At 43.1% G+C, this 21,317-nt stretch overlaps 1 protein-coding gene across 1 annotated transcript in view; it reads left to right on the plus strand.

The window, feature by feature from the left end:
• GUCY2C (guanylate cyclase 2C) overlaps nt 1-21,317 on the plus strand; it is a 1,918,134-nt gene that overhangs the window by 1,248,395 nt on the left and 648,422 nt on the right. Inside the window, exon 18 of the mRNA XM_073591935.1 lies at nt 11,712-11,849. Within this exon, the coding sequence (XP_073448036.1) occupies nt 11,712-11,849 (138 nt within the window). The remainder of the gene's footprint in view (nt 1-11,711; nt 11,850-21,317) is intronic.

Below are 21,317 nucleotides of genomic sequence, written 5' to 3' on the forward strand. Positions count from 1 at the left end.
AGGGGTGAGCGGCCCGCAGTGAGCCATCCAGCTGGCTGTATCACCGCATGGATCAAAGCCACAGTCACATGCCTGTGCTGTGAGAGGTCGGGGGCGGGTATATCCGCGAGAGGAGCTTGGAGCCCGGAGTCCTGGAGGACGGGCGGAGTGGCAGCAAACGGCGGCAAGAGACGGAGATGAAGCAGGACGGCAACCATCACACAAGCCCAGGGAAGCCCCACACTGCTCAACCGTGCCTGAGAGACACCCGGGGGGTGACTGCCGGAGGGATGAAATGTATGGACGCTCCTGAAGATCGGGTAGGAGTACTTAAACTTGCACCTTAAAATTCACATCTATACTTATACCTATTCCACATACTAAAAAATAAAGTGCTGCTAAGGAAGCTGGCCAGCTGGAGTAGGATCAGGAGGAAGAGGATTATTGATATGATTGAAAAACTGCCTGTTCTGATCCTCTGTGGTCTATAGCACTACAGTACCCCTGAAGAAGTCACGTGTGGTGTGACGTCACGCGTAGGGACAGGATAGGCTGGATACACTGAGAGAAGGTTACAAGCTCGCCGCTCGTCGGACACAAACATTGTATTATTTAATTGCCAATGTGAGTACCTGTTTTCTTTACCTAATAAACCAGTACCCATGAAAACAGAATTACACTATTTGGGTTCTTTTCTACTCTACTTTATTTATAAATACCATCTTGCATCACATCTGAGGGAACCTTACCCCTGGACGGTGAGGAATGCGCAGGAGCCCCTAGGTGGAAGAGATAAAGAACTTGTTTGGTCATAAGCTGTTGCCCCATTACTTTGAGGTAAGGGGCCACTACCCACTGTAGTGTTTGCACACGAAGCTGCATGAGATTTTGAGTCACCAGGCACTCTAACTGCCACATACGCATGTCAGCACTTTATTATCACAGATTTCATCAAGAATAAGGACGTTTTTTTTGTGTGATTTTTTCTTTTTTATGCATCAGAATTTTTTGGGACATTCACTAACATTTTTTACATAGTTTGGAGTTTTTTTGCACATTTGCACTTTATATGAAATGCCTGTTGTCTAACACTATAAGCCAATATGTGATGTAGTTATTTATGTTGCACAGTGTTTTGCACAATGCACTTTGCTTATTTTGAATTGCTAATTAATTAGTATAATTCACGTTGCACTTTATTGCAAAAAGTTTTCTCACTTATGCTGAACCAGTCACTGGTATGGTCATTTATGGTGAATTAGTTATTGAAATGATGACCTAAGGCTGATATTTTGTTTACACCCACAATTTTATTTTTTATTTTTTGTTTAGTGAGATACATCACTTGTAAGAACACGTCACTGTTTTTTCCAGATTATTTATACACATTTTAGTGTACTTTAATATGACCCAATTTTAAGCCACCAGAGGTTTACATATAGGATTAGCGCTGCACCACCCATCCATACAATATCTATTTAGGTCAGGTGTTTATCCTAATAGGTGCATGCAGCTGTTCCACCTTTAGCCATCTCCATATTTGATAGCGCAGGAATATCTCTATTAAATAATTGTATAGCACTACAGTAGTAAAAGAAAAACGCTGAAAAACTCTGAAAAACTCTGACTGAGTATGACTGAACTGGTCCGCATAATTTAGCTTGCTTTATTTGCCCATTGCCCGTCATCTATGCATAAAAACTCTTCTTTTCCTTTCTCTGAGAAGCCCTGCAAAGGGAAAAAGGTTAACGCATACATTTACAAGCTTCTACTCACATATCCCTCTGCATACCTCTCTGTAAAGTTAAAAAGGGGGAAGAACACACCTTGTGTACAGGAGTTGCCTGTTCTGGCTCATAAAAGGGGAGAAAGAGAGGGAAGGAAAGAAGGAAGAAAGGAGAAAAAAGGGAAAAAGAATATAAGGACATATATGGCCAGCAGCTTCATTTCTTCTTCTTCTATCCTGGTTCGGTCTCAATGCTCCACTGCATACTTACATAACTTTTGTGGAATACTGATCCTTCCTGCCCAAAAATTATATATGAACTATTGACATTAGCAATGATCACACCCCGACAAGCCGCGCAGCAGCCGGCAAAAGGAAGCCGGAGTGAGTCAGGAGGGATACGACTTTACCTCTCCCCCCCGTGTGGAGCAGGGATACCCTATGGGAGGGCAGGAAGAGAGGAGAAGTGGAGTCTTGGAAGCCAAGTGAGACAGTGGGAAGCAAATGGACCGTAAGTCACTGACATCAGGCCGTGGAGTACAAGTGGCTGGATGGGCCCACACAGAGCAAGGAAGGGGATCCCCGACAATAGGACGAGGGAGGAAGCTTCCTGAGAGAGACATCCCTAACGTAGAACAACACTCTCCAAGTACAGGAAAAGATACAGCAGTGTGGGGACAAGGCAGTTTGAGGCCTGAAGAGGGGGTGCCTAATATGGGAAGGATGGAAAATGACCAAGAGGGGGGGGGATAAAGACAGAGAGGCGCAAAAAGCAGACACCCTGATATTAGAACATAGCCCCTCCGAACCCGCAAATAGTATGGCCCTGGATGCTTTGTCTTCAAAGGGGGACCTGGTTATGGTAGAGAGAGGGGCCCCACTACTGGAGGAGGAATTAGTAGCGAGGGAGGAGAAACAAGCATTGGCGGGTCCCAGTTACCCCACAAGTCCCCCACCGGAAGAAAGGGACAAATGGTCCCCGGTATCAAGGGGAGGTGTGGGGGATGCAGAGAGGGAAATCAGGGAAATCAAGGATCTATTGAGGGCCCTCCTTAGAAAGACTGATATCCAGCAACTAATCAGCTCAGTGGAGCAGGCTTGCCAGCAAGCGGTAGAGGACCTAAAAGAAGATTCAAGGGCACTGGGGCACAGGGTGGAAAAGTTGGAAGAGAACCATGAGGCAATAGTACAGACGGTGATAGAGGTCCACAATTTGATTAAAGAACATGAGGATGTCCTAAACCTATATAAGGATCAGTTGGATGATTATGAAAACAGAGATAGAAGGCAGAACATCCGTATAAAAGAGCTACCTGAAATAATCCAAACACCCGACTTAGTCTCAGTAGTCCAAAAAGTATTTGGTCAGATTATGGGGGCCTCTGCACCTGAATGTATTGAGATAGATCGGATTCATCGAGTCCCCACATACTCTACTCAAAATAGGAAGAAATGCAGGGATGTTATATGCAGAGTACATAAATATACAATAAAGGAAACCATTATGAAAAGGCCCGCAGCAGCCCTGAAATCTTATTTGATGGTATGACTCTATCACTATACCCAGATCTAACACGCAGGACTTTGTACCAACGCTGAGCAGTTCGGCCTTTGCTGTAAGCCCTGCGTTTAAAGGAGGTGAATTATTGTTGGGGGTTCCCATTTAGCTTGACAGCTTCTAGAAATGGCAGAACGGCAACTTTACTTACTAAGGATGACCTACAGTCATTTGTGGAAATACTGGACCTCCCGGCAGTAGACTTTACAGATTGGAGGACACATAAAATTGGGATCTCCCTACAGCGGCCTGAACAATGGCATCAAGTCTCCCCTAAGGGCCAACGTAAAAATCGTCAAGGGAGGCATAGGCCCACTTAAAAGAATAGATAACCTAATTGTATAATAATATAAGGGACTTAATCCTAAATGAACAGATCTAGGGGGTGGTATGAGTTGTGGACCCTGGTATATGTTATATGTGTAATAGGTGACATATAGGTAAATAGGTGCATGCGGAGGAAATTACTTGCTAGCGTGGGGGGAGGAGGGAAATATGCATTTATCTCATTATTATAAGACATAGTATAGGATGTGGTTACAGGGAGCTTGTCAATATTAAAAAAGGGTCTCTAGATGATACAGTCAGAAGACTCAAACACTGGGAGAATATAAGAGAAAAGAGCTTGGGGAGGAGGGAACCAGAGAGGGTTATCCAGAGTTATTCTGGTCTCTTAGGTAGGTCCCGATACAATGGGATTGGTTGAACTGGTATGGGTGAGGGGGTGGAGGGGACCGGGCACAGGGTGTGTGTGCGGACCCGTCTACCAGTTAGTTGGGATGCTCCAAATGGGGAGGTATATCTGGAGTGTCTGGGGGGGGGGGGGTTCAAAGTTGTTTTTTTGTCTTTTTTCTTTTATTTTCCCTTATTCATTTATTTACTGGGGTGTTTTTTTTTTTTTTTTTTGTTTTTTTTTCTCTCCGACAAATGGCAAAGAACACAATATATGGTTGGTATTTTTGAGAGATGGATACACCATTAAAGATTGTATCATATAACGTGAGGGGACTGGGTTCACAGCATAAAAGGGGCCAACTCTGGCATGAACTACAATATCATGCGGCGGACATAGCTTTTCTACAAGAAACGCACTTCAGGGAGAGGTCTATACCTAATATGCCTGGACACATGTTCAGTCACTGGTACCATGCAACATTACCTATTGCTAGGGCAAGGGGGGTTAAAATAGCGTTTAAGAAAACTTGCCCATGGGTATTGACATCTGTTCAAGCAGACAGAGAAGGTCGTTTTTTTTTTGTCAAAGGTACAGTACATAGCCAGCGATACACATTTGCTGCAATTTACGCTCCAAATATAGGGACAGTTAATTTTCTTGCCAAAATGTTGAGGATGCTGGAGAAATTTAGGGAAGGGTGTCTGATCTTGGGTGGAGATTTTAATACTGTGCTTGACCCAGGTCTGGACACAACATCAGGGAAAACATCTATATACTTTAGAGCCCTAAAGCATTTAAAACAACTCTTACGCACCAAACAATTGGTTGATAGCTGGCGGGTAATGCACAACGGAGTAAAGGATTATAGTTATTACTCTAAAACACATAAATTGTATTCGCGTATCGATGTATTTATGGTAGATCAATTCTATTTAGAAAACGTCCGAAATTGTACCATCGAGTCTATAACTATCTCAGGTCACGCCCCAATAACGTTAACACTTTCCCCAATCCAGGCAGGCTATAGAGAACGAACTTGGTGATTGAATGAATCAATATTAGATAACAAAAGGATAACCGAAGAATTAACAGCTAAAATAAGAGATTATTTTGAGAGGAATACGCCAGGTGAGGTGTCAGACCAGTCAGTGTGGGAGGCCCATAAATCAGTCATCAGAGAAAAATTAATAGCTTATGGATCCCATATTAAGAAAGAAATAAAAAAGGAAGTGACAGAGCTATTAGAGAAAATTAATGCACTAGAGATTAAACATAAAAAAAACTTAGATCCTTTAGATAGTCAACAATTAGGGAACCTTCGAGTAGAACTTGCACAATGCCTAGATCGAAAAATAAATAATAAATATAGATACTTTGCTCATAGGTTCTATGAGCAAGGGAACAAATGCAGGTGACTACTGGCTAAACAACTCAAAAAGCAACAAGAATCTAGACATGTCCATAACCTATTAATTCGTAATAGAAAGGTAGTGGAAACACAGGCCATAGCGAAAGAATTTCATAGATTCTAGGAAACCCTATATAATATTCAGACACCGGAGACCGTACAATTAGAAGATAAGGAGGACCAAAGAAGGGAGGTAATACGAGAGTATATTAGGGAATCATCAATGCCAACCCTATTGGAGACAATTAAAGCAGAAATGGAACATCCAATCACAGCAGAAGAGTTGAGCAGAGCAATAGTAGCCTTACCGGCAGGGAAAAGTCCTGGTCTGGAAGGTTTGACAAATATGTATTACAAAAAATTTTCTTCTGAGCTGATAAAACCGCTATGCAACTATTTTAACTCAATTAATGCAGTTAACCCATTGCCTCCAGAAGCCCTGCTGGCGTACATTACTATATTCCTGAAGGAAGGGAAAGACCCTCAGTACTGTGCCAACTATAGGCCTATTTCTCTGCTCAACTCGGATATTAAACTGCTTGCTAAAATTTTAGCTCTGAGATTGCAAGAACATATCGGGGACTTGGTGCAACCAGACCAGACAGGTTTTGTAAAAGGACGTGAGGCAAGGGATAATACCATCCGGGCACTTCACCTGCTCCACTGGATACAACATGGCCCAGAGAAAGTTTCAAAGATCGTACTATCGATGGACGTGGAAAAAGCCTTCGATAGGGTGAACTGGGGCTTTATGAATGAAGTCTTGAAGGGGGTGGGTCTGTGTGACCGTATGATGGGATGGATAATGGCTCTCTATGCGGATCCAAGAGCAAGGGTTAAAGTAAATGGTACAATTTCGGACTATCTTAATATACGAATCGGAACAAGGCAAGGGTGCCCACTCTCTCCATTAATATTTGCTATAATATTAGAGCAATTTCTCTGTAGGATTAGAGGCAATGGGGAGATATTGGGGATAGGTATTGGGGATGTGGAACATAAGGTATCGGCTTATGCTGATGATCTACTATTCTATCTTTCAACACCTCAGACATCCTTAATAGCTCTCATGCAGGAAATAGGCAGATATGGTCATCTATCTAATTTTAAAATCAATTATGAAAAATCAATACTCCTCCCAAGTCACGTCCCTCAAGAGATGGCAAGGATGCTGAGGAGGGAGTACCCCTTTGTGTGGAAGAAGGGCTCCTTGTTTTATTTAGGGGTACATATTACTTCGGATCAAAAAATGTTATATGATCTTAATTATGCCTCCCTAATGGCAGGGCTAAAGGGGGTCTTAAAGAAATGGACAGGACAATATCTAACATGGTTTGGAAGAGTGAGTGCCATTAAAATGTGTATACTACCCAGAATTATCTACATGTTACATACAGTCCCAATTAAATTACCAGGAACCTTTTTTAAACAGATATGGAAGGCTTTTGTAGCATTTGTGTGGAATAGTAAATGACCAAGGTTGACTTATGACATCTTGCGTAGAAGTAAGGCAGATGGAGGAATGGGGCTGCCTGATATATTAGTATATTATAAGGCAATGTCGCTGGTTCGGATCTTGAATTTGTGCCATGACTCCTCTAGTAAAATGTGGGTCCCATTAGAAAAAGCTATAACGGGGAGGAATTTGGCAGGAGCCCCTTGAATCCCGAGTATGGCAAGAGGACTTTCGAAATGGACGTCCCCCCTGACTTGGAATTCTTTGTCAACATGGGATAATCTGAATAAAATAGGACAGTATTCCCCCCAGGTGTCCCCCTTAGCTCCACTGGAGGGATTCCCATGGTTTCCACCAGGGGAGGGAGGGGGATTCCTGGGGGCATGGGGGAGGGATGGAGATGTCACATGTGGCAAGTTTGCCCCGCGGGGGACCCTAGCAACTTACCCGGAGCTGGTTACAGCCCTAGGGAATATACCCATATCAGGATGGAGATACAATCAAATGACAAGTTTTTTTACAAAGATGAAACCCTCACTAAGACCATTAAATTCAATTATTATGTTCGAGAGCCAGTGTGTGAGCCTGGGGGAAGCTAGACATCTGTTGTGTCAGATGTACAGTCTGATACTTGGTGGCCAAAAGAATACAGTCCCATACTTTATTAGGGAATGAGAAAGAGAATTAAATAAGGAACTGTCAGATGAACAAATTAAAAAAATGATTAAATCAACTTATTCAGCATCCATAAGTTCGTACGTTCAGGAAATGGCCTATAAATTCTTGACAAGGTGGTATAGGACACCAGTAAAACTAAATAAGATGTACCCAGCAGCTGATGCCCGGTGCTGGAGAGGGTGTGAGCAAAGGGGTACATTTCTCCATTTGTGGTGGGAATGCCCCAGGATCAAAGCATTTTGGGTAGCAGTTGCACCATGGATCGGGAGGTTGACCCCTAGACCTATAGAGTTTGCACCTCTGGACTTCTTATTTCACGGAACATCCGGCCCAATTAAAGCCTATAGGAAAAGCATTACACCACACCTATTAAATGCAGCTAAAATATTAATCCCCAGATTCAGGAAACAGATCGCCTGCCCAACACTAGATGATTGGAAAAAGGAGGTTAACCGGATAATGGAAGCTAAAAAAGGTGGATTCATGTAGTAAGGGACAAAAAAGGGGAATTTGAGAATATATGGGCAGGCTGGATACAGTGTGCACATGAGATAGACTAGGAAAAAAGATAGGGAATGGAAAGGTAAGGGTGGTAATGGCTCTATAAGGCCCCAAGTATAACTGCATATGGTCTTAGCCATAAAGGAATAAGGAGCCGAAGTGCGAACTATGACCAGGACAGATCTATGCTGGGTTTTTTTTTTTGGTTTCTTTTTCCTTTTTTTTTTTTTTTTTTGGTTGTTGTCTCCTTCTTCCCCCCTTCCCCTTTATCTAGATGCCTGCCCCTAATGAAGGGAGAGAGAGAGGGAGTTAAGTTATGTGGAGGTGGAGAGCTTGGCATTTGAAAGAGGGGAGTAGTGGGTTGTGAAGTCTGTTTATTCATAGCTAGGGTGCAAACCCTTTTTTCCTTTTTTTTTTCACACAAGGTATAAGTTATATTCTACCATGGCCATTAGTGGCCTCTTACATTATATGAGGTTGGGTAAACATATGGAAGTAGGAGAGGGGACTATCCTGTCTTTAATTATTAAATTTTTTTTTTACCCTTTTTTTTTTTCCTTTTCCTTAGGGTTGAGGAATTAGGCCATGAAGGCCGATATACACAATTATGGATAATCAATATTAATCACATGGCACGTATGGTCGGGTTTTTTTTTTCTTTTCTTTTTTTGTGTTTGTTTCTTTTTTGTTGTTCTGTTTTGTTTGTGCGTTTGCTTGTAGGTGTTTGGAGTGTCACTGAGGAATTAGGCCATATAGGCTGATATACACAATCATGAATAATTATATTTAACCACAAGGTATCCTTTTTTTTTTTTTTTTTGAGGAACCAGGCCATGGAGGCCGTTATACAACAATCATGGATAATCAATATTTAATCACATGGCACGTTTAGGGTTTTTTTTTTTGACACAGAGAGGCACGGCAGGTGAACACATGACTTAAAGTGGAAGGAATGGAGTGTGAAGGGACAGGGCGGGCATCTACCTTATGGTGGGGAGAGGGGGGGAGGAGATGGATAGCTCTCTTTTGATTTTTTTTTTTTTTTTTGGGGGGGGGTAGGGCTAGTATAACTGGTGAACTGCTGACAAGAGAGCCCTGTAACTAGCTTTTTTTCTTGTCTATGTTTAATTCTGTGTATTTTATGTAAATCATGGAATGAAAGAATGTATAATTTTGAATTGTGAAATTTATAATAGAAAATAAAGAAAAAAATTTGATTATAAAAAAAAAAAAAGAGAAATATGGACTCCAGAGGGAGAGATATAATTTTGCCCCTGTACAAATCATTAGTAAGACCTCATCTGGAATATGCAGTTCAGTTTTGGGCACCAGTTCTCAAAAAGGATATCAGGGAACTGGAGAAAGCACAGAGAAGGGCAACTAAACTAATAAGAGGCATGGAGGAGCTCAGCTATGAGGAAAGATTAGAGCAACTGAATCTATTCCCTCTTGAGAAGATGAGATTAAGGGGATATGATCAATATGTACAACATGTACAAATACATAAGTGGTTCATATAGTGAAATTGGTGTTGAGCTATTTACTTTAAGGTCATCACAGAGGACAAAGGGGCACTCTTTACGTCTAGAGGAAAAAAGATTTCATCTCCAAATACGGAAATGTTTCTTCAAAGTAATGCCCTGTACACACGGTCAGATTTTCCAATGTAAAAAGTGCGATCGGATTGTGTTGTCGGAAATTCCAATCATGTGTGGGCTCCATCGGACTTTTTCCTGTCGGAATTTCCGACACACAAAGCTTGAAAGCAGGATATAAAATTTTCTGACAGCAAAATCCGATCGTTTAAATTCCGATCGTGTGTGCACAAATGCGACACACAAAGTGCCATGCATGCTCAGAATAAATTAAGAGATGAAAGCTATTGGCTACTGCCCCGTTTATAGTCCTGACATATGTGTTTTACGCCACCACATTCAGAACGATTGGATTTTCCAACAACTTTGTGCGACCGTGTGTATGCAAGACAAGTTTGGCCCAAAATCCGTCGGAAAAAAATCCGATGGATTTTGTTGTCGGAATGTCCGATCAATGTCCGATCGTGTGTACAGGGCATAAGAGCTGTGAAAATGTGGAATAGACTCCCTTCTGAGGTGGTTCTGGCAATCTCAGGCCTGGATTCTTTCCTAAATATACAGAATATAACTGGGTACTAACATTAATAGGTAAAGTTGATCCAGGCAAAATCCGATTGCCTCTCAGGGGATCAGGAAGGGATTCTTTCCCCTGCAGTAGCAAATTGGATCATGCTTTGCTGTTTTTTTGCCTTCCTCTGGATCAACTGTGGGTATAGGTTTGTGTATATGGGATTGTATTATTATTATTTTTTTTTTTTTGGTTGAACTAGATGGTCTTTTTTTCAACCTAAGTATGAATGTAACTATGATCTGGGCGTCTTAGTAGATGAAAGACTGAGCAATAGCATGCACTGTCAAGCATCGGCAAGCAAAGCCAGCAGAATATGAGCATGCATTAAAAAAGGGATTTACTCCAGAGATAAAAACGATAATTCTGCCACTTTATAAAACTCTGGTTTGGCCACATCTGGAGTATTACATCCAGTTCTGGTCACCAATCCTCAGAAAGGATGTGCTGGAACAGGAGAGAGTTCAGAGAAGGGCAACAAAATGAGTAAGGGGGCTGGAGGGCCTCAATTACGAGGAACAACTACAAGCACTAAATTTATTCTTCCTGGAGAAGAGACACTTGAGAGGAGATATGATAGCCATATACAAATATCTCAATGGTAATCCCAGTGTAGGTAGGAAACTATTCCGTATCAGGGAGTGTAAGAGGACACAGGGCCACACAATGAGATTGGAAGAGAAGAGGTTTAACCTTAAGCTGCGTATGGGGTTTTTCACTGTCAAGACAGTAAGGATGTGGAACTCTCTTCCACAATCAGTGGTGTCGGCAGGAATTATTGATAGTTTTAAAAGACTCTTGGACATGCATCTTAGCGGACACAATATACAGGGATATGGAAAATGATTATCTACATGAACACACACCCACACAGGTTGAACTGGATGGACTATTGTCTTTATTCAACCTTACCAACTATGTAACTATTTATAATAAAACAATGTTCACTACTGGGAGTGAGGGACCAATTAGCCTTTCCTTTATTGACTTTGAGTATAGTTCACAGATCAGTGGGATGTGACTGGGATCCTGCAACTTCGGAAAGTTCAAGAAGACAGATGAACCATCTATTGGGGTCCTGACACTTTGTACCTTCTTTCGTTCCCCCTCATAATTTGGTGTCCTGGGATGGTAAACACTGCTCTACTGCAACTAAGGAAGTTTCTCCTGAGAAAGTGAATCAATCTCATGAAACACATAGAGAAAACAGAGTCCCAGTGCTTTCAATGCAGTACCAAATATACCTGATCAAGTACAACAGTGGGAAAGACTTTGAGTTGAATTTTTTTTCCTTTTTTCATGTTTTGTATATGTTGCAATGTTTGGCCTTTATGATTTTATTTATGTATGTGTAGTATTTATTTTTAAATATGTTGTAATAAATATTTACAATTTCTTATTGGATGGATAATGTAGATTTGCACCTTTGGTGCCAGAATTTGGATAGTATTTATAGCATTTAGCAGGGATGGTGGGACCCCTCTAATACTTAACCAAGGGGGATTTTTGGGTGACACGTTAAAATTATACCTCAACTTATTTTCTTCACTATAACTTTTCCTCCAGATTTGTGGATGTGCCCTGAACACCTACGTCAGGATGGAGTTTCACAGAAAGGTGATGTCTACAGCTATGGAATCATAGCACAAGAAATAATCTTACGGAAAGAAACATTCTATACAGAACAATGCCATGACACTAAAGGTGAAATAAGAATGCACAATTACTGTTTAATTTAGCACATTGGTTGCTGAAAAACTATGCACTAAATTAATCTAGCCTGTAGTGCCTGCTGTATATACAATACAAACATTTATTTATATGATTTTATTGTGCATACACAGCTAAGCCTACATTCGTTTATTTTTTCTAAATGTTTGCTTGTATGGAAGCATTGATCAATAGCGTTCTATATTGAGTACATTTTTATTCAAGATGGGTTTTTGCAAATCTGCTTATGGTTATTGTCTAGTACTGGAAAATACCAAAGGTTTAAAATTGGCTCTCTGTTTAAGGAAAGAATGATTACAGCTTGTGGCAGTGTAGATTATTTAAAAGCTGAATTCCAGGTATGTTTTTTTTTTTTTTTTTATAGCATATTTAGTTTTGTCCAGCTTCGCCCAATATAAGTTTGCATATTCCAAACCTTTAAAATCTGTGGAAGCTGGAAATCACTGTAGTAGTCTCTACTACTACAGTATTTGCTGCTATCCTCCAGGTACTGTGCCAAGTAACTGCCCTGATGCAGGTGAACACAGAGATTTGCTTGCTAAGCACAGGCAAGTTGTCCTCTGATTGGACTATGTAAAGATCATGACATTAATGCCCAATTTTCTGCCTCTTCCAATTAGGGAATGCATTTAATTCACTGAGAAAAATATAAGGCATTCGGTGAATAGTGCCTGTATTGGGCACTCAACCAATGCTATGCTATAAAACTAATACCCGGGATTCAGCGGTATGCAACAAGATATATAATAACTATCTGATTAATGGGAAGGCTTTGAAAGGCATTAAAAAAAATATTTCTGGTTTAATTCTCTCCCTAGCTCAATTGCTGGAAATTTAAAGTTTTGTCATTGAATTCTTTCACAATTGGAGGTGGCTTAGTTTTGTGTGACCAATTATGATAAATCTAATGATTAAAAAAAAGCAAGTTTAAAACTGAAACATTGGAAATTCGGCCCAAAAAAATAAAAATAAAAAAAACATTTCAATACAGGGCACTTTCATACCCCTTCCTGCCCAGTCCAATTTTCAGCTTTCAGTGCTGTTGCATTTTGAATGACAATTGCACGGCCATGCAACACTGTACCTAAACAAATATTTTTACATTTTTTCCCCAACAAATAGAGCTTTTTTTTTGGTATTTGATCACCACTGGGGTTTTTATTTTTGGTGCCCCAAATAAAAAAAAGACCAAAAATTAAAAAAAAAAAAAAAACATTTTTTTTTAGTTTCTGTTACAAAACTTTGTAACTACGTTTTCTCCTTCACTGATTAGCACTGATGAGGCAGTACTAATTGGCACTGATGAGGTGGCACTGATGGGCACTGAAAATTGGGCACTGACAGGCAGCACTGATAAGCAGCACTGATGGGCACTGATAGGTGGCACTGATGGGCACTCACAGAGTGCCATCCTAATGGGCACTGATTGACAATGATTGGCATCCCTGGTGGGTTCACCTGGTGGTCTCCAGTGGGCATTTCTGGTGGTCTCCAGTGGGCATCCCTGGTGGTCTCCAGTGGGCATCCTTGATGGGTCTGCACTGATAATAAATGTGGTGATTATCAGCGCAGACCCCCCGTCAGAAGAGCAGCTGATCAACTCTCCTCTACACATGTCTGTCAGTGGGAGTAAAGGAAAAGCCGATAAATGGCTCTTCCTGTTTACACTGTTATTGGACACTGGACCAGCGGTGTTTCAGACTGACACACCACACCACTGATCGCTGCGCTGCGTGCCCCCACGGGCACGCGCTAGCGGCTTATCCTGCTGGACTGCATATGACGTCCAGTCAGGATAATACAACCACTTTGCGCCCATCATTTTACTATATGGCAGGTGGGAAGTGGTTATGGTACTGTCCTGCAAGTTAATTTAAATAGTGTTCTCCAGACAGGAGACAGTTCCTGGGTGCCCAAAAACAGATGGTCTCTATGCCCTGAACTGATGCACTTAACCACTTGCCAACCACGCTATAGCCAAATGACAAATACAGCGCGCCGGCTAGTTCTGTGACGCCGTCATATGACGGCGTACTGTGATCGCACCCGCAATTTTCCGGACACTGTTGATCACAGATTGAGTTAAAGAGCCAATCAGGGGCTCTTTACTACGTGATCAGCTATGTCCAATCACAGCTGATCACGGATGTAAACAGAAGCCGGTTATCTTGACAGCACGAGGAAGGGAGAAGAGAGCCGATAACCGGTTTCTGATAAAGGGACATGTACACTTATAGTCAGGGCGCTGATTATCAGTGTCCTTATTATCAGTGCAGTTCCAACAGTGCCCACCAGTGCTGCCAATCTGGGGGGGCCAACTACCGGGATGTGAGGTCGCAGATCGCCTGAGCTTTGTCCATCCCGCACAAATCTTCACTTGATCCCACCGACCCGATCGCTCCTACAGGGACCCTCCAGCCTCATCAGCCTCTTGGGACTGCTGAGACCACCAGGAGATGGTAAAATATGGCCCTGCTATGGAGGATACAGTGGGTTTCCTGTTGCTACTGTCTCTATGCAAGCCGCATAGTGCGGCACAGTGGTGTAGTGGATAGCACTTTCACCTAGCAGTAAGAAGGGTTGCTGGTTCGAATCCTAACCACGACACTACCTGCCTGGAGTTTGCATGTTCTCCCTGTGCCTGCGTGGGTTTCCTCTGGGTACTCCAGTTTCCTCCCACACTCCAAAGACATTCTGGTAGGTTAATTGGATCCTGTCTAAATTGTCCCTAGTATGTATGAATGTGAGTTAGGGACCTTAGAGTGTAAGCTCCTTGAGGGTAGGGACTGATGTGAATGTACAATGTATATGTAAAGCACTGCGTAAATTGATGGCGCTATATAAGTACCTGAAATAAAATAAACTCAGGATTATACCACTGATAAGCTAACAGATATGGAGGATCGCCTGAGGCGTAATTATCTGCGTTTCCTGGGATTCCTGGAGGGTTCAGAGGGCAAGGCCCCTGAGGTTTTCATGGAACGGTGGTTAACATCTACCTTTGGCGCCTCCACCTTATCTACATTATTCACCATAGAGCGAGCGCATAGAGTTCCCCTGCGCCCTCTTCTTTCTGGGGCACCGCCACGTGCCATGCTTTTTAAATTGCTGCACTTCAGGGACAGAGAAGCAGATCTCAGGGCTGCTCGAGAAAAAGGCTGTATATCCTTTAATGGTACTGGAATCACTATTTTCCCAGATTTCTCTGTGGCTACACAAAAACAGAGGGCTACCTTCCTGGCCATTAAAAGAAGGCTGCGGGACTTCCAACTGCCTTGCAGCATGCTCTATCCTGCACGGCTGAGGATCATTCATCAGGGCAAGGCCTATTTTTTCACAGATCCGAAGGATGCTGATCCACGACACCAGAAGAGATCTCCTTCTCGCTAAATGTGATTATCTTTCTTCTGAGCTTTCAGTTTCTCAATCACAACACTCCACCTGGTTATTAGCAGAGAAACCAAGCTTCTTTATGTTCCCTTCCCAGTACTTCTTACCCAAGATGCTGGTGAGACCTTCCCCAACCTCGATATCTAACATCCTGGCACCATTACTCCTGGATGACTGTTGAAGCTGTTATATTGGTCCTATCCTGCTGATGTCTATAGAATATTTCTATAGGGCCCGGGTTGCCCAATATATTCTTCTTTGCGGACACAGATGGAACCTTGTTACTGCAGACTTTTTCACCACCCGCCATAGTTTGTTGGTTGCGGGTCTGCACCATGTCCTCCCTGCTTTGCTGTTTTGGTAATGAGAACAGGGCTCTCAAGTGTTTGGGTTTGCGTTCCGGGGGGGTTAGGGTTGTTTTACCTGATTTTGAGCAAAGTTTTCTTTTTTGCTCTTTTTTTCTCCATTCTCTGGCCTAGTTGGCCGCCTTGGTATCCAGTCAACATCTGCAACAGAACTACTGTTCCTTCTTATTTGCATGCTGTTTATATCACCTCATACCAGGCTGGGATTACAGATTTTCATGCTGTGGTCAACTTTAATACAATGTAGGGAATATCCTTTACTACTTCTATACACTGCATGGTTATGTCTAAATTACGTTTGATCTCTTGGAATTTTAGGGGGCTTAACTCCAAAGTGAAACGATCACTGATGTTTGAGTATACGGCACAACACAATCCGCATGTGATCCTTCTCCAGGAAACCCATTTGCAAGGATCCAGAGTTAAGGCTCTTAAAAAGGGCAAAAATAGCATATGCCATTCATTCTACATTCTCCACGTATGCCCGGGGCACGTCTATTCTCATAGCTAAATCAGCTCCTGTCACTATTACACATTATAAGCTAGATCCTGGTGGCTGCTTCGTGATCGTTGTACTTGAACGCCTTGGTAAACCTTACATGGTGGCTAGCCTATACACTCTGCCACCTTTTACTAAACAATTCTTTGATTTTGTGATGAAAACAATCTTCGAAATTGCAAAGGAACCTCTGCTGATAGCTGGGGATTAAAATACAGTCATTGACAACACCTTTGACAGGTTTCTGTGCTCCACATTACCCCCCACTCCCTTAGGCTCCTATCTGACTCAATTTGACCTGGTAAAGGCCTGGAGGTGGAAGCATGCAGATGTGAGGGAATATTCATGCCAGTCTGATTCTCACGGTACATTGTCATGTATTGATTTATGTTTACGTTCATCTAATATGTTTAACATGGTGAATGACGTTAAATATCTCCCCAGAGTGGTGTCCGATCATTCTCCTTTGATGGTGGACCCCACTCTAGGAATATCTCCTTCCTTTCTGGTGTGGTGACTGAGTCCGCTGTGGCTAGGGGACCAGGCAGTCGCAGATCAGGGACTGGCTGACATGAACTCTTACTGGGCAACTAATAAACAGAACACCTCCATCCCTGTGGTCTGGGAGGCCTGGAGGAGGTAAGCTGGAACACATGGAGGAGGTAAGCTGACAGGCACACATCACTGCATAACCATGACGTGTGTCTGTCAGCTTACCTCCTCCATGTGTTTCTTTAGAGACCAGTCACCCTCACCTGACTGTTTAAATAAACTTCCCTCAGCATAGCTCCACCCCAGCTTCTAATTAGGAACACTATATTAACCTGGGCATTGCAAGCCAACTTTGCTGATCAACCATTGTGTATTCATTGTGTGTTTGGCTTCCTGTTTCCTGCTTGCCATGTGCTCTTCGTTTGTCTCTGTTACCGACCTTGGCGTGTTCTCGACTATTCCTGTCTGCTCATGACCCTGACCTTTTGGCGTGTCCCTGACTATCCCTGTTTGCCTGTGACCCTGAACCTTTGGCGTGTACTCTGTTGTTCCTGTCTGCTAGTCGCTCTGACATCTGCCTTATTCCTTTAGTATCCTTGTTGTTCCAGCCTGCTGCTTCCTTCTCCTGTAGTCTACCGTGAGCATGAGCTGTAAGACCCTAGGGGCCGCGACCTGGAGCCAGACTGCAGCCCAATCCATCTTCACCACTAGAGGCTCTGGTGAACACCTGCTGGCTTTTGGACTCAGCGCCCTGGGGAATCTATGCTCTAGCTCCCACTGGGATCTGTGTTAGTGATCCAGTAGACCTGCTTCCTGAACCTCCCTGGGTACTATCCGCAGCAGTCAGTCCCAGGGTCCACTATCTTAGCGGTGCACTTCCAACTCATACGGAGTGCATCTATCACCTGGTCTCAGGTGACCTGACATGCCTTTAAGGCCACCATGCGTGGCTCTTTGCTACAGCTATTGGGCGGACCCGCAAGGCATTTCAGTCCAGCCTAGTGGATGCGGAGGGGGAGCTTTGAGTGTCGGAGGCTGCCTACTCTGTGTCCCCTGCCCCCGAGATACACACTGTCTGGCAGGACAGAGCCAGAGAGTTGGACCTAGTACTCCTGGAACATACCCAGAAAAAGTTGCTGTATCAAAATTAGAGGCTCTTTGAATATCTCTCTAAACCTGACTATCAGCCCTGTAACATTCCCAGAATTAGCAACTCAGAAGGTGTAATAGTAGAACAAAATAGGGAGGTGGTGGAGACATTTGTTACATTTTACTCTGCACCATATTCTACTAGGGCCCACTACACCATTATAGAACTAGACGATTATCTGTCTGATATTTCACTTCCAAAGTTGCTAGAACCTCAGGTCGCATTGCTTGACACTCTTTTAATGACTGATGAAATAGGGGAGGCTATCCAGTCCTTTGCTAGAAACAAAATGTCGGGATTGGTTGTATTCCATATAGAATGGTACATGCACTTTAGAGAACTACTGATCCCACATTTACTTCGGGTATATAACTATGCCCTAAAGACAGGACAGTTACCGCTTTTTATGTCAGAGGCATTGATTGTCCTCATCCCCAAACACCCCAAAGACCATCTTCATTGTGAATCATACCGACTGATTTCTTTAATTAACTTAGATGTAAAGATTTTGGCTAAAGTGCTTGCCCGGAGACTGAATACAGTTATCACTACTGTTATTGGAGCAGATCAGACAGGATTCATCCCAGGGCGAGCTACTTCAATTAACTGACGTAGGCTCTTCATCAACATGCAGGCTATTCATGGCTCAGTGGTCTACAGGGCTATTTTGGCTCTGGATGCTCTTAAGGCTTTCGATTTGGTTGAGTTGCCGTATATGCAGGAAGTTCTGTTGAAATTTGATTTGGCAACACATTAATTAGATGGGTTCATCTACTGTATCACAAGCCTAAAGCTAGATTACATGTGAATGCATTCATATCCGACCACTTCTTGATACGGAGAGGTACCAGAAAGGGGTGTCCTCTGTCACCACTACTTTTCAAATTGGCGATAGAACCTCTTGCGGTGCTGATACAGTCCAGTGGGGCAGTTGGGGGTCTGGGAGGAAAAAGTATACCTTTATGCGGACGATATGCTGATATATTTAGCGAACCTTCAGTCGTCACTCCCTGCTTTACTGGATATTATCCTGCGCTTTGGCCACTTCTTCTGTTTCCAGGTCAACTGGGATAAATCCCTTTTACTTATGTTAGATCAGTCAAATTCAATCATATTACCTCCCTCATGTCCATTTCAGATTGTCCACACTTTTCGCTACTTAGGTATCTTGATACAACAACCTCTCTCTTCATACATCAAAATTAATTTGGATCTGCTCATTGGTAGAATGAGGAATACACTAAAGACCTGGGCCAATCTTCCTTTGACAATATTAGGTAGAATAAACATTTTTAAAATTATCTTTTTGCCACATTTCCTATATATTTTAAGTAACTCCTTGGTATATATTCCTAAAAGTAAATTCAAGGATATAGAGTCAATCCTCACCAAATTTATCTGGGGAGGAGGGGCAGTTCAGATTGCAAAAATACGGTACAATTACTGGTTATGGAGCGGGGCTTGGCACTTCCTTGTCTCCAAACTTATTTTGTGGCCGCACGGTTAGCTCATGCGCATTGGTGGTTCTACCCTGAGGCTAACAATGCAGCTGCTTCTTTGGAAGGAGCCATCCTTACTTCCTATGGATCTCTCCAGAATCGAATACATCGATTGTCCACCAGGGGGTGGGAGGGTACGAGCGTCCTATCTATGACCTTAAGGAGATTTAAGCTTTCTAGGCTTCTGCCATCTGGTACATACTGTCAGAAACCATGAATCAGACCGAGACAGAAGTACAATTAAATCACACTTGTTTAATAAAAAAAGTAAATAGAACAAACGTAGTCAAAACATAGCCAAAGTTCAGTAACCAGAATGGATAGTCAGACAAGCCAGATAGTCAGGAAGATGGGAATCAGTGTAGTGGAACAGCAAGCAGGATCTGGAGCCAGAAGGAACATCAGCCAAGCAAGTCTTTTACAGGCACACAAGAGAGAATCTCTGTGATGTTGACCAGGCGTAGGCAGAGATCTTCTGGGCTGGACGGCTTAAGTAAGCAGGACTAATGAGCAGGATGTCATCAACAGGTGAGTCACTGTGGATAGATAGGAGCTGGCAATTAACTGACAGGTAAGCGGCCAGCTCAGAGAAGGAATGGCTGAGCCCAACCCTGACAGTACCCCCTCCTCAATGACCCCTCCCCCTCGGAGGACCACCAGGCTTGAGGGTAAAACGTCTATGGAAATCACAGAGGAGGACAGGGGCATGTACGTCCGAGGTGAGACCCAAGAGCGTTTCTCCGGACTGTACCCTTTCCAATGCATCAGGTACTGTATGCGCCCATGGAACCTATGGGAGTATTCAATGGACTGTACTTCATACTCCTCATGGTTCTCAACCTGTACAGGGTGAGAATGTGGCACCGAGGTGGTAAAGCATTTGCAGACCAAAGATTTTAATAAGGAGACATGGAATACATTTGAGATATGCATATTAGAAGGAAGGTCCAAAGCGTAAGCCACTGGTTTAATCCTGCAGAGAATACGGAAAGGGCCAATAAACTGAGGTGCCAACTCCAGAGAGGGAACACGGAGTCGGAGGTTGCGAGATGACAGCCAGACCCTATCCCCAACCTGGTAGGAAGGCACAGGCAGGCATCTGCGGTCAGCATGGAGTCTGTACCTATCATTGGCATGTCACAAAACCTCCTGGACTTGTGCCCAAGTGGAACGAAGACCACAGAAATGTTCCTCTAACGCAGAAATGTTCTGCGGAAGAAATGAGTCAGGCAACATGGAAGGTTGAAAACCATAGTTCGCCATAAACGGGGACAATCGGGAAGCAGAATTCAAGGCACTATTGTGAGCAAACTCCGCCCAAGGTAAGAGGTCTGACCAGTTGTTATGATGGTCAGAAATATAGCAACGTAGGAACTGCTCCAAGGACTGATTGGCTCATTCTGTGGCCCCATTAAACTGTGGGTGATACGCAGAGGAGAAAGCATGCTGTCGCGACAAAGCGTCGGCCTTTACATTCTTAGTACCGGGTAAATATGAGACAATGTAATTGAAACTTGACAAGAAAAGAGCCCATCGCTCCCTTCTGGGAGAGAGGCATTTAGCCTCAGACAAGAATGTGAAATTCTTATGGTCAGGAAGAATGAGAACCGGCACAGTGGTACCTTCAAGGAGATGCCTCCATTCCTTAAGGGCTAAAATGATCGCTAACAACTCTCTGTCCCCAATCTCGTAATTGCACTCCGCAGGTGTCAATTTCTTGGAAAAATATCCAAACGGATGCATAGCGCTCTCAGAGGTAGGACGTTTAGACAGAAGGACGCCAACTCCAGTCTCCGAAGCATCAACTTCAAGGATAAATGGTAACGTAGGATGAGGATTTGCCAACACAGGAGTAGAAACAAAGGCAGCCTTGAGGCTAAAAGGCCTTAACAGAGTCCAGAGACCAACTCTGTGGGCTACCGTCCTTTCTGGTCATATCAGTCAGGGATTTGACCAGGGACAAGAAGTTATGAATAAACCTCCGATAATAATTGACAAAGCCAAGAAAACGTTCCAGAGGAAGTATACCTACAGGTCGGGGCCACT

Source organism: Aquarana catesbeiana, linkage group LG07, assembly GCF_042186555.1.
Source record: "Aquarana catesbeiana isolate 2022-GZ linkage group LG07, ASM4218655v1, whole genome shotgun sequence".
NCBI classification, from domain to species: Eukaryota; Metazoa; Chordata; class Amphibia; order Anura; family Ranidae; genus Aquarana; species Aquarana catesbeiana.